Source organism: Leopardus geoffroyi, chromosome A2 (assembly GCF_018350155.1).
Source record: "Leopardus geoffroyi isolate Oge1 chromosome A2, O.geoffroyi_Oge1_pat1.0, whole genome shotgun sequence".
In the NCBI taxonomy this organism is placed as follows: domain Eukaryota; kingdom Metazoa; phylum Chordata; class Mammalia; order Carnivora; family Felidae; genus Leopardus; species Leopardus geoffroyi.
The window spans coordinates 136102955-136118000 of NC_059331.1; the positions used below are offsets into that span (position 1 = coordinate 136102955).

The window sequence follows — 15046 nt, forward strand, 5'->3', positions numbered from 1 at the left end:
CAGCCTTGGTTACTTTTTAGTAGAGAATGAGTTAATGATACAAGTCACAGCTTATGATAGAGGACTTCTAGAGTTTGTCAGCTAGAAGATGATAGAATGTATACAAAATGTGGAATCTGATAACTCTTGGTTTAAATACCAGACTGCATGCTTACTAGTTATGTGACCTGACTCAAGTCACTTGGCCTTACTGAGTCTCTGTTTTTTTTTATCTTTAAAATGGAGATAACCACTACTTCTAGACTTCCATGAAGGGTACTACACTGGGATAGTATGTGGAATGCATCTAATGGTGTGTGGCACATAAGAGGCATTCACTAAATGGTAGCTATTTAGTGAATGATTTTTGTTCATGATTTTTGTTACCATCTGTTAGATAATAAAATAAATGTTCATCTGTTTAATAAGAAATGTGGATTTTTTGAAAAAACTTTTGTGGTTCTTAGTGGTAATTTGACTTGGTTTTATTAAGTATTTGATTGATTAATTGATTTACAGAGATCAGAGAGCTGGAAAGATCAACGAAAGACTTGTGATCACCTCTGAAATGATTGAAAATATCCAATCTGTTAAGGCATACTGCTGGGAGGAAGCGATGGAAAAAATGATTGAAAACCTAAGACAGTAAGTCTTTCTGATAATTTCAATATCAGTAGCTATTTCATGTTTAATATTTTAAAGATGAGTATGTCACAGTGGGATTTCAGTTCATATTTGAAGTTTCTGACAATCAATTGTATTAAGTTATATCAATATTCCTGTATCACTATCAAGTGGCATAAAGTCATTTTCATGGTCTATATATAGTTGGTTAAGTGCGTTATTTTTTATTACAAGGATATTTATGCCTTATGAAGAATCCCCTCTATGTGTTTATAGCTGCTTATTATACTTATTTGACTAAAATAATGATCATAATGCTGGAGGCTGAATAAAACCTTAAGTGAAACCAGTAGAGCAATAAGTGTGCAAATCTGAACCAAACAGTGGTTTTCTGTTCTTCCATTTCACTTATGTTATGGCTCAGGAAAAGTGAAAAGAAACCCTTCTCTTTGGTTAAAGTATCATTGTTCTTCCTTAACTTAAGAATAATAATACAGGATAATATCTAGTAACTTGTGTTCTAGAAACCCTGCATTTGAGAGGTCAGTTCAAGCAATGAAAGCCACCACCTGAGATAGAATCAATACTTGGCACCTATCTCTAGTCTTATTTCACCTCCGATAATCTCTCTTTCACTGACTGGTAAAGACTATATCCAGTGAAAAAGTATAGCACAGACTGAGATATGATTACTGTGGTAATTTAGGGTACAATATAAGCTATGGAATTTCTGTAGCCATGAGACCATTTCTTTCAGTCAAGTTCCATGTTCTACAAACTGCAATCAAAAAAGGGTTCTAGGAGACTCAGTGATAGATATACTACTGTTAAAGAGCAGATAATTTCAGGTCCTATAGCATATGAGAGTTTCACAGGGGAAAATATACAAAAAAGTACCCTTTTGGATGGTGTGAATGTGGTCATCAGGAAATTGGGCTGCTGATTCCAGTAGCCGGTGATAACTGAGCTGCAGGTGTGTGATTGGAACAACAAAAGAAATGCTGAACTATTAAGGCCTTTGCCATGTAAATAGAAAGAGTAAAAGAGTAAATATTTCCCAAACATTACTCTCACCTGTTTTTATTATGACTTTCAAAACAAATCCAGGAAAGGAATTATATTTTCTTCCCAGAAACATCCTTAAAGATCTTGGGGAATTGTCTAGTTGGTTGAAGTTGTTTTTCTTTTTAACAAAGTGACTTCTCTATCACACTTGTCCCCTTGGTCGTTTCTGTGCCTATAAGCACAGACATAGCAAGAATGATGAGGAGCTGATCAGAGGATCTGGTTGTCTCTGGATTCAAGATAAACTTCTGGTCAGGTCATTCTAGGTGCTGACTTTTCTTGACTTTGGTTTTTATTTTTCCTCTTCCTCAAAAGATGAAATTCATCCTTTCTATTCTGTATTTCTGTCTGGCCAATTCTATTAGCAAATGCTTGGTTGTAACTAGTGTGATCTGGTTCTTTAATCTGTCATGAAATTGCTACCCGAAGAGGCTGGGAAGTGCTGATGTAAATATGGGAAAGTAAGAATTGCTTCTCCTTAAAAGAGCAAATATAATATTCTGGAAGAGAATGGCAGGATGCACTTCATAGGGGTGATTACCTCAGCCAACGCCATTGTTGAACCAGGCAGAGACTATAAAACTCTCTGAAAATCTACTCCTTTATTGCTCTTCTTTAACAAAGGTACTTTCAAGTTTTTTTAAATAAGAAACTGATAAAATATTTTTATGACTTATAAGGTACAAGTGACTTTATTATGGAAATCACTACTTTTTGGGTGATTTTTGTAAATGTTCTTGAGTCCATTATGCTTTTTAGTCATGCCACTTCTTCCTTTTTCCTCAACTGTTTCTAATATATTTCAACAATTGTCACAAATTCATGAACACTTTTGTGAGCAGTGCTTTTTAGCATTTTATTAATATCAGCCTAGCCAATATTATTCTTCTTTCTGTTGAAGATTAAGGATTCTAAGCATAGATTCTCAGTGTTAGGCCCTCTGCCGTGCTGTCATTTACCTTGGCAATAACTCCAGCAGAGAGATGGTATGTCTCTCTTCTACCCATGTGGATTCTATAGGATCAAAGGGAAGGGCAGTTTGCTTAAGATTGCATACCTGTAACTGGCAGAGCCGGAGTCAAGCCCCAGAGAGATTCCACAAATCCCAATCTGCCTTCAATGCCAAATAACTGAAATAAGTAAGCATTAGACCACATTAGATTGTGAATCATGGTCTAAGTTGGGCATGTTGAACTTCATTTTCTTGATCAGAGTGCTCAGGATTATACTTTTTTTCAGACTGAAAAAACCCAAAAGATTTTTTCTGAACGCTGCCACTTGAGAATGAGAACTTTTCTGAATTATACAAATGTGTGAAACCAGCACCCAAATGCCAGGCACAGCTATTGCTATTGCTTCCTCCCACCAGAACCGTCTGCTTGTCTGTTCATCCCTGCTTCTTCCCTTGAGAGATCTGAATAGGAGGATCACAAGTGACTAATTTTTCTTCCTGGAAGAGTGGGATGGAAGTTGAAGGCAGTATTGTTCTCTCTTATTACCAGCATCTGCACTCCCTATTTTCTGCCTGCTGGAGCACTGAAATCTCTTTTATATATGTGAAAAAAAATAGTTCCCGTTTGCAGTTCAGACTAGAAGATCAGAAGTAAAAAAAAAAATATTGTTGCAGGAGTGCCTGGCTGGCTCAGTTAGTGGAGCTTGTGACTCTTGATCTCTGGACTGTAGGTTCTAGCCCCACATGGGGTGTAGAGATTCCTTAAAAATAAAATCTTTTAGGGGCGCCTGAGTGGATCAGTCGGTTGACTGTCCCACTGGCTTAGGGCATGATCTCACGGTTCATGGGTTCCAGCCCCGCACTCGGCTCTGTGCTCAGAGCCTGGCACCTGCTTCAGATTCTGTGTCTCCCTGTCTCTTTGCCCCTCCCCTGCTCACGCTCTGTCCCTCTGTCTCTCTCTCTCTCTCAAAAGTAAGTAAACACTAGAAAAAAATAAAAAATAAAATCTTTTAGGGGTGCCTGGGTGGCTCAGTCAGTTGAGCATCGGACTTCAGCTCAGGTCATGATCTCACAGTTCATGAGTTCGAGCCCTGTGTCAGGCTCTGTTCTGACAGCTTGGAGCCTGCAGTCTGCTTCAGATTCTGTGTCTCCCTCTCTTTCTGCCCCTCCCCGACTCATGCTGTTTCTCTCTCTCAAAAATAAATAAGTGCTAAAAAATAAATAAAATAAAATCTTTTAAAAAATGATTGTTGCAAATAATTATACTAAAGTGAGACATAGAGAGGATATAGTAGCTTCTGTCTTGTAATTTTTCAAGAACTACCTGCAACAGAATCACTTGGGTTCTTACTTAAAACGTGGATTCTGGAAGCCTATGGCAGACTTAGTATCTCTGAGCAGTGGGCCTGAGACTGCATTTTAATAAGTTTCTCAGGTGATTTTCACACATGCTAAGGTTTGAGAAACCACTCCTTTGTGGCTTATATGTTATTTTCAGTGTTCTCCAAAGCCAAGCTAGAATTTCTAAAATGTTAAGAATCCATTAGGGAATCACAAACTTATATTTTTCCTTTATAAATCTTGGAACTTTGTCCTCATTTCCAAACTTATTTAAAACAGCAACCAACAAACTAAAAAACTGAATGAAATTTCACTAATCTTAAAAATTAATATGAAGTGATTGGAGATATTAAAATATGGGAATGCAAACTGGTGCAGCCACTCTGGAAAACAGTGTGGAGGTTCCTCAAAAAATTAAAAATAGATCTACCCTATGACCCAGAAATAGCACTGCTAGGAATTTACCCAAGGGATATAGGAGTGCTGATGGATAGGGGCACTTGTACCCCAATATTTATAGCAGCACTTTCAACAATAGCCAAATTATGGAAAGAGCCTAAATGTCCATCAACTGATGAGTGCATAAAGAAATTGTAGTTTATATACACAATGGAATACTACGTGACAATGAGAAGAAATGAAATATGGCCTTTTGTAGCAACATGGATGGAACTGGAGAGTGTTATGCTAAGTGAAATAAGTCATACAGAGAAAGACAGACACCATATGTTTTCACTCTTATATGGATCCTGAGAAACTTAACAGAAGACCATGGGGGAAGGGAAGGAAAAAAAAGTTAGAAAGGGAGGGAGCCAAACCATAAAAGACTCTTAAAAACTGAGAACAATCTGAGGGTTGATGGGGGGTAGGAGGGAGGAGAGGGTGGGTGATGGGTATTGAGGAGGGCACCTGTTGGGATGAGCACTGGGTGTTGTATGGAAACCAATTTGATAATAATCTTCGTATTAAAAAAATAAATAATAAATAAATAAACATTGAAAAATATTTTTAAGTAAAAAAAAAGAAGATATTAAAATACTGTCAAATAGTAATAGTATTAATAATAGATTATTAATTATAATTTAAAAATAATATTTACAGGTATTATGTCCAAGACACTGGTACATTTGTTACTGTCTGCCTTTCAGAGAAGGTAACTGAGGCCCAGAGAGATAAAATAACTTGTTCAAGGTCACACAGTTCATATAGGATGGAGCTAGGATCAGAACAACGGCAGAAAGCCTTGAGAGCCTATGTTCCGGTTTTACATTCCAAGATGCCTGGTATTCGAAAAGTTAATAAGTATCCCAAATTTTATATATTTTTTTATAGAACAGAACTGAAACTGACCCGGAAAGCAGCCTATGTGAGATACTTCAATAGCTCGGCCTTCTTCTTCTCAGGGTTCTTTGTTGTGTTTTTATCTGTGCTTCCCTATGCACTGATCAAAACAATCGTCCTCCGAAAAATATTCACGACCATCTCATTCTGCATCGTTTTGCGCATGGCAGTCACTCGGCAATTCCCCTGGGCTGTGCAAACATGGTATGACTCTCTTGGAGCAATAAACAAAATACAGGTAATTTACCTAACTGGGCATCATATGCAAAGATTTTAGAACAGTTCTGAGCTTTTCTAGTGAGCAAACTCTCTAGAGATCAAGTCTTGGTCTTGGGCCTGTTTGACACACAGGATTTCCTCCTCTCGATGTCTACATGTGGTCTAATGAGCCCTTGGGATAAAAGCCTAGTGAAATAAATGAAGGCCTGTGAGATTCTCTTAAGATAAAGAAGTTGAAGAAAATATTGTTTCTGTATTCTGGAGAATTTTATTTACGTAATCAACCAATAGATCATTTCTAATTAACTTGGCAAATGTGCAAAAAATGGTAGCAGATTCACCAGGAAGTTATAAAACATTCCAGCTAAAACTAAGAATGTTCACCTTAAATTTTCTAAATTTTTCAACACACTTTCCAGAAAATAAGATAGATGAGAATGGCATTTTATGCCACATTAATTACCTTAAAATCCTAGCAATTCTGATGTAGCTGGTAGCTTGGAAGAGAAGTTCTAAAGTCCTCCGGTGATTATACCCAATATACATAAAGCTAACTGAATCATCACCATGAGTTTATGTGTGGGTATAATTTTTATAATTAATATTTTTTGATATCCATTTAAATATGTAACTCAGAAAATCACTGTGATAGAAATAAAAACAAGGGTGAAGGGTAAGCCACTTTTAAGTGGTTCTGCCATTATGTAATGTAGGCCAGACTTTGCCAGGGGCGGTCCATGGATCTCATTTTGGCCTCTGACCTGTTTCACTAGAACTTTAAATTAAAAAAAAAAAAATTGTGTTAGTTGCCAGCATTTAAAAGTTGGGAAATGTTACATATACAAAAATTATGTCTTCAATCTCTTTTGAAGAATTGGAATATATAGTAACTGGGTCCCTTTTCCCCCACAAGCTATGGCAGCTCCCCTTTCAAGGAGGGCCTGCCCGCTCCACTTCTACAGTCTCTACTCAGCCACCCTTCTTAATTTTATAGTTTTGAAAATATGAGTTTGAGATCTGTGAGTTAGACAAATTGGGGAATATAGCTCCGAACCATAGCTGCTCTTGGACTAATCCTATTTCTTCTGTTAACCCTTCTCAACTGAGAGAGAGAGAGAATGAACATGAATCCAGACCCAAAGAGAGAGGGTCACAAAGACAGGGAGAGTCACTGAACAGAAACACAGAGAGAAACCAAACTAGGAAAGAAAGAGAAAACCCAAAATAGCAATAGTGAATGAGAAAAGAGCAGAGAAAAAAAAAGCAAAAGTGAGTCAAGGACCAGGCTTTCCTCAATACCTCCTAATGGTGAGGACCTCAGGATATAGGCATTTAATTCTCCCTTATGCTCCCACCTTTCCTAGTTGAGCCCTAATCGTGTCTGATAGAGCCTTCTCTTAGAGTCAACGTCTGATGCTTTAAAATCAGTTATATTAGATCTTCATACCTTAACCCAGAGAAGTGATGCTATAGTGCCTCCAGTAAGGAAGAAGCTAAAGATGAGAAGACATTAGCTTTCTCTGTGTCCTAATGTTGAATTGAGGCACGTTGGAGGGTAATTCAGGGAGGCCTTATAAATTCATTACCCAGGTTAACTTGTAAGAGTAGAAGAAACAATCAGTTGTGTGTTGAAATCTAATATATAGAAACAGTTTTATAGGGGTTACTGGATGGCTCAGTCAGTTAAGCATCCAACTCTTGATTTCAGCTCAGGTCATGATCTCACGGTTTGTGACTTCAAGTCTCATGTTATGCTCTGCACTAACGGGGTGGAGCCTGTTTCAGATCCTCTGTCTCCCTCTCTTCTCTCTGCCCCTTCCCTTCCCTTCTTTCTCTCTCTCTCTCTCAAAAATAAATAAACATTAAAAAAAGTTTTAGAAAATACCACGTTTTCTTTTTAATTTTTAATGTTTGTTTATTTTTTAGGATGAGAGAGAGTGTGTGAGTGGGGGAGGAGCAGAGAGAGAGACACACACAGAATCCAAAGCAGGCTCCAGGCTCTGAGCTGTCAGCACAGAGCCCAACATGGGTTCTAACTCACGAACTGTGAGATCATGACTTGAGCCAAAGTCAGATACTTAACCGACTGAGCCACCTAGGTGCCCCTAAAATAGCACATGTTTTAAGAGTGCATTTCAAATGTGATAAATCCAAGTACTTGGAAAATTAACTTCGGAACACTGCTATCAATTATTTTATTATGAAGTAATTTCTAATGTATTCATAAATATATTCATAAATATTCACAAAATGCAAATACAGGGTACAGAACTATTAGAGTGTAAAACAGAGGTAATAATGCATTAATGCTATTTTAGTTCTACAATATATCTTTGCTTCCTTTTGTAAACAGGATTTCTTACAAAAGCAAGAATATAAGACATTGGAATATAACTTAACAACTACAGAAGTAGTGATGGAGAATGTAACAGCTTTCTGGGAAGAGGTCAGAATTTTTTTTTTAATTGTTTGCCCTAAATACTTTACCATTTCCTCCTTTTCAAATCTAGTTTTCATCCTAATGGATGAGAAAGTTAGAATGATAATTGAACTGGCAGCACCGGAAGGGAACCACTGCACTTACTTGATAAATTAAGAAGTCAGGGCCCAGAAATGTTACAGTGTGGAAGCCTCTTTATTGTTTTCTAAGTCCTATAATTTGTTTGACAACAGATTAGGAAGGCATACAAATCTCATAGGTTTTGGAGCCTGATAGAGCAAGATTTGAATTCTGACTTTGCCGTTTATTCTCTGTGTAATCTAGACCAAATTACTTGTGGAACCTTTGGTTCTCCATCTATAAAGTGAAATATTAATATTTACCTTGCAAGCAGTGCCTAGTTTCTTGCAAGACTGTTGTGAAGCGTAGAGTGTTCAGCAGAGTACCATGCACATAGTAAGTAGTTCCTCTAAATATTATCTTCTCTAATCTCAAGTTCTAGTCCAATGTGTTTACGTACACAAGGCAATGTAAAGATGTATGAGAGATATATCAATGTGTTTTTTCCTATTTTTACTTATTTCCATTCACTATTAAAAGTTCTCTCACACTGGGTATGGTATGTAAGTGATGAACCACCGAATTCTACTCCTGAAACCAATATTGTGCTATATGCTAACTAGAATTTAAATTAAAATTTGAAAAAAAAGCCAATATGCTCAAAAAAACTAAAAAGTTAAAAAAATAAAAATTCTATCATATATCTCAAAGTCTGAAAAATATTATCAATAATATTCAGCCTCTAAAGAAGCAATATTTGGTTATTGAGAATACCTATTGAGTTATTTTCTTATCACATATGTGCTGAATAAAGATAGAAGTTTTGAAACCAGTGTCTTATTGTGCATATTTCAAAATATCTGAAACTGGCTTTATTTATATAAGCAACTTGACAGCCAGGGCTTCACTTTACTTCATTTTTGAAGATACAGGTTAGAGAATCATTCTTTATCTGCCTGGCAAAGTTGTTTGTGGGAAAGTGCCAGATCAGAAAGGAATCAGATTGATTTTACTTCTTTGCTTTTAGGAGTTTCAATTGCCCTTCTAGGAATGAAGGGAAAATAAGAGGTTTAACATTTTCCCTACTAATTTGAGACAATTATTTCCTTGTTCTGCTCAAAAGTCTTCCATTTCACTCTCCTTCCATCTAATAAAATAGGTAGCAGGCTGGAACCCTGACTATGCTTCAGGCTCTCGGATAATCACTTTATAAATGTTGTCTCATTTAATTCACATAACATTTCTACGACCTAAGTAATTTACTGATAAGGAAGTGGAAGCTTAGAGAGGTTACGGCACCTGGTTCAGCTCATACAACTGGCAGGCGCTGAAGCTGAAATTTGGAACTCGATGTCACAGCCTCCAATCCTTTCCCTGAACTCTTGCTTCCCATTTGGCTGTATCCTCAAAGTCTTTGATGGCCACCTGTCAAACTCTGGACACTTCTTTTTCCCATTTTTTTAAAAAAATTGTATTCAAATCTAATTTAATTAACATATGGTATAATAATGATTTCAGGTGTAGAATTTAGTGATTCGTCACTTACATAAAACACCCAGTGCTCATCCCAACAAGTGCCCTCCTTAATATCCATCACCCATCCAGCCCATCCCTCCTACCACCACCCCTCCAGAAACCCCCAGTTTGTTCTCTGCATGTAAGAATCTCCTTTGGTTTCCTCCCTCTCTGTTTTTATCTTCTTTTTCCTTCCTTTTCCCTAGGTTCGTCTGTTGTGTTTCTTAAATTCCACATGTGAGTAAAATCTTATTTTTCTTTTCTGCCTGACTTATTTCACTTCTTGATCACATTTACTCGGGATAGCGTTGCTCCTTAAACTTCTGCCATGATGTCTGAAACCTCAACACCCACATGAGCAGTCCCCCCAACACTGTCCTTAGAACTTATACTTTCCAGGGACTTCTTTAGAAGCTTCCTCTCATAGGCATATCCTGAGCTTTGAGAACACCTAGACTTCCTCCACTTTGGAAATGTAAAATCTTTCTCTGTCCAGAATTTTCTAACCTTCCATCTCTATCTGTCTCTAAATCACACCTGATGGTCTTTCAAATTCAAGATTTCTAGTCTCTTTAATGCTCCCTTTGGACCCTGCCTGGTTCAACCTCTGCTTATTCCAAGACCTATCATTTCAGTTCTTCTCCTACAAGTCTCCCAATTCCTGTTTCCTTCCACTGAATCCTTTGCTGCAAAACATGACTTTATGGACTTTGGTGAAGGAGGTGCTATCTGGGAAAATCCTATATCTTATATTAGTTTTTTTTTTTTCCAACATTTATTTATTTTTGGGACAGAGAGAGACAGAGCATGAACGGGGGAGGGGCAGAGAGAGAGGGAGACACAGAATCGGAAACAGGCTCCAGGCTCTGAGCCATCAGCCCAGAGCCTGACCCGGGCTCGAACTCACGGACTGCGAGATCGTGACCTGGCTGAAGTCGGACGCTTAACTGGCTGTGCCACCCAGGCACCCCTATCTTATATTAGTTTTATACTATTCTTGTTTCAACTTCAGTGGGGCCTGTAAACCTTCTTGGGAAATCTTTTTATTTGTCTTTAATTTCCTTTACCATTTCCCCAGATGCTATTCCAAGTCTTTACCACTTTCCTGAAACCCCCTACTTCCCTCAGGTTCTCCTTGCCTCCTACAAAACATAAAGAAAATAGAAGCCATCATTATGTATGAATGCTTCCAACTTCCCTGTTCACCCTTGGAATTATGTTTTTCTTCTTCCATTCTATCTAAGATGTATGTTTTTCCCTGCCCTTGACTGAGCTATTAATACCTTGCTTCATCTTAGAACAAGGGGCCAGCAGTCTTCTCTCTAGAAGCTTCAGCATCTCCTTTCAACTGATCCCTCTTCACATTCACATATTTATAAGTTAATTAAAAATTTTTCCCCTTGCTTTTGCCCACCCAGCTTCATTCTTTAAACTTTATCCCTTTCCTTCCCTTTGTTGTCAAGCCCGTTCTCATTTCCTCATCTTTCATGGGCTTCTCCCCACCACAATCTGGATTCCACCCTCACCAATACATTAAAACATTCCTTTCTTCTTGAATTGATCATTTGGCTTTAGTGAACCACTCCTTTCATATTCTTTTATCCTCAGACCATGACTTCTACCTCTTCCCTGCCTGCTACTTCAATGGTGATTGGCACTATGTCCCCCCTAGGCTTTCTTCTAGCATTTCATGCCTTCTGTGGGTGACCTCAAGCTTAGGTCAACTGACATCAATGTGCTGATGAGTGTCAAATGCAGATTTCTGGCCCCAGTTTCTTTCTTGAAATTCATACATGTATTTCTAAGTTTTCTGCATGCTCTTCAAGCACTTCTCATTCATCACTCACCAAGCTTCATAAATTAGCCCCTTCCAGTGAGTGCATTTGCTCTCTTCTTTGATGGCATCACCATCCACCCAGTTACCCAAGAGGCAAGTCCCTGGTGATTCTGATACATGATTCTGCCCTCAGTATAAACCTGTGAGTGGGTAAAATTGCTATTTACTTACTAGGAAGCTGAAACTTAGTTTAAGCAACTAGAACAAGGTTATACAACTAATTAGGGCAGAGCTAAAATGTCAGCCTACATTTCTCTGACTCCAAAACCCTTTACCACTCATAATACTGCTCCTTATTTAATGTAGGGGCATTATTTATTTGTTTAAACAAATAATTTTTAAATTATTTAAACAAAACAAAAGAGAGTGACTACTGCTTTATTGTGCTCAAAATGCTTTCATGTAATTATCTCATTTAATACCCTCAAAAACAGAGTAGACTGAAGCTCAGACTGAAGTTAACCATTATCCACCTGGGTGAGAAGGTTACTGGAGTAAAGCCATTACTGGAATAATGACAGAGGATGTCATAACCATTTTATGCCCAATAGGGGACTCATAAATATGGAAAATGTTCAATCTTATTAGAGAGCAAATAAATAAAAATAAGATCATTATATTCCATTTTCCCTTATAAAGCTACAAGTAAAAGAAGTCAAAACAAATCCAAAACCAAAAAATAATAGTGTTGAAAACTGAAATTTGAAAACTGGCACTCTCATATATTTCTTGATGAAGAAAATTTAGAACTACTATTGAAAACACATGGAATTTTACATACAGAGCATACATACAGAGCATAAACTCTGGAACTTCCACTTGTGGGAATTTGTACAAAGAAAATGTGCCCCCAATTTATAGCAAAAGTATGAGCATATAGTATATCCATACTCTTGAATACTATCTTGCAACTAAAAATTATATTAAAAATCATGTTTAATGATATATGAAAATATTGATTTATTGTAAGTTAGAAAGCATGTCACAACCTTATATTTTTCTCAATTTTGTAAAAAATTACATTTATATTTTATTGAAATATAATTGACATATTAGTTTCAGGTGTACAATCTAGTAATTCAACAATTAGATACATTACAAAATGCTCACCATGATAAATGTTGTTACCATCTACACTTAAAAGTTATTACAATAATATTGACTATATTGCCTATGCTGTACTTTTAATCCCTGGTTCTATATAAAATCATATACATTTATGTGTAAGAAAATGGAGGGATTTTGGTTGAAATGTTAAGTATGGTTGCTTCTCAGTGGTAGTATTATAAGTGATTTCTATTCATTCTGATTTTTTATATTTTCCAAATTTCTTGAAATAAGTGTCTTTCTTCTGTAATCAGAAATAAAAGTTATTAGTGGGGTGCCTGGGTGGCTCAGTTGGTTTGAGTGTCCAACTCTTGATTTTGGCTCAGATCATGATCCCAGGGCCATGGAATCAAGCCCCATGTTGGGCTCCAAGCTTAGCATAGAGCCTGCATAATCTTCTCTCTCTCTCTCTCTCTCTCTCTCTCTCTCTCTCTCTCTCTTTCCTTCTCTCTCTCCTTCTCCCTCTGTCCCTCTCCTCTGCTCATACTCTCTCAAATAAAAAAAATAAAGAAATAAAAACTATTTATAACAACAGCTTCCCATTGGTTCATATGCTTATTGGATAAAAGTCCTGCTTCTAAGCATGGCACAGCAAGTCCTTTAACAACTGCATGGCCCGCCTTACTAAGGACATCTTCTGTCATCTTGCCATATACATCACACCTGGCCACTTGCCATTTCTGAGGCATATTTTATTTTTTTTAAGCCTAAATCATTGTACATGCAGATCCGTCTTCCTAGAACACCTATACCATTTCTTGGTCTTTTGAAATCCCAGTTCTATCCCTTGTAGCCTAGCCTGCAGGTCATTTACTTGGTCAAGTTCCAGACTGAGTTGCTTACTCTCTATAATGTACTTCCATAAGACTTGGTGTGATTTTCAGTTCTAGCACTAAGCATGTTGCAGTGTTAATATCTATTCATAATGTTATTCTCTCATGTGAGATTTTCAAAGTGGTCTTTAATACAGAGGTGATTCCCAGTGAATATCTGTGAGATAAATAAATGAATAAGGGAATAGCAGATGCCTTTGACCCATGTTATAAAAACTTTTTATTGTCTACTTCCTAAACGGTTTGCTTTTATTGTTTGGTGACTGAGGGGGATGTTAACCATCCCTATCATGAGAACTAAAAGCAGTGGTCTTCAAACTTAATTGCTTATGTATGACCCAAAAGAATTTTGAAAAACTATGACACATACCTCTGACACATTTTTAAGGTGACATAAATTTTTCAGTGTATTCTTAAGTGGTGGAAGAATATGTAATTGTCTAAGTATGTTTAATGGATTTTTGCCAAAACGTTGGCACTATAGTTTGGGTGCATTCAGTTTATGGAAGATACATGAATTCATGAAGTTAGTTCCCATTGTCAAGTCAATCAGCTTATTTTATGTCAGACAAAGTATAACCTTAAAATACAGGTAATTAATATGTACTAAGTAAATTTATTAAATTATTAAAAATTAAGTAAGTAATCAAATAATTAAAATGCCTTATCCTGCAACTCATTTCTGAAATCTTATTCTAAGCTAGGTAAGACACATAGATTGCCTCCAGTTTGAAACCTGAGTGAAATAAGATGTTACCTCTTTCAGTATTCCTGGCTTTGCTTTTGTGGGACCCTCTTTGAGGAGAAAATTATTCTTCTGTGGTCCCCTTGTTTGTGTCCTAGAAGTTTTACACTCCAAGAAGTACAACACAGTACGACTTAGGACTAGTAAAAGTAAAAGGTTCCTCTTCTTTTCTTTTCTCCTTTTCTTTTCTTTCTTTTTTTTTTAAAGGTTATTTATTTATTTTTGAGAGTTGAGGGAGGGGGGAGAGAGAATCCCAAGCAGCCTCCCAGCTGAGCATGGAGTCCAACTCAGGATTCAAGCCCACCAGCCTGGGAGATCATGACCCAAGCAGAAACCAAGAGTTGGACACCTAACCAACAGATGTCCCAAAAGGCTTCTCTTCTGTATAAAGTGAAGCAAGGACAATTGTGAACCAGAAAGTGGGAAAGAAGAGATAACAAAGAGTAAACAAATCACAGGCAGATTATTTTAGGAAGGAGTATATTTGGAGATTGAGAATGTGGAAATAGATTCCCTTAAGACTGTATACACAAGCTTCCTCATGATCGATCCTTAGGGCTGTTTGGTCTGGTTTGAAGACCACTACCCTAAAGCTTCCCATGGGGCAACAGAGAAGCAGGGAACTTTCAGAAGGCAATTCCTTCCTCCCAGCTATTCTCATATAATGGAATTCATCTGAATCATCTGGCCATCTCATTGCATTTATACTTAATTAAACTGCTTAAATGATAGCTTCTTAGAGGAAGGTACCAGCAGCATGATAGAGGTCAGATTGAGTTGTAATTCCACTCTGGCTGACTTTAGTCATTTAACCTCTGAGTCACAAGTCTACAGCTTTGAAACAGGGATTATAACAGATATTATTACTGTGCTGAGAATTAGATAATAATATTTATTTGCTCAGCCTATAGGAGAAGGTACACATTTTTTTTCAATAATTTAATTTAGCTTAATGGTGAGTTATAATCTGAGATATTGAAATTATATT

The 15046-nt window shown here is 37.0% G+C and overlaps 1 protein-coding gene across 2 annotated transcripts in view; it reads left to right on the plus strand.

The window, feature by feature from the left end:
- The window catches only part of CFTR (CF transmembrane conductance regulator), a 188665-nt gene that overhangs the window by 54781 nt on the left and 118838 nt on the right, over positions 1 to 15046 (plus strand). For both annotated transcript variants that reach the window (XM_045495404.1, XM_045495405.1), the window contains 3 exons: positions 499 to 624; positions 5294 to 5540; positions 7875 to 7967. In XM_045495404.1, coding sequence (XP_045351360.1) covers positions 499 to 624; positions 5294 to 5540; positions 7875 to 7967 — 466 coding nt within the window. The remainder of the gene's footprint in view (positions 1 to 498; positions 625 to 5293; positions 5541 to 7874; positions 7968 to 15046) is intronic.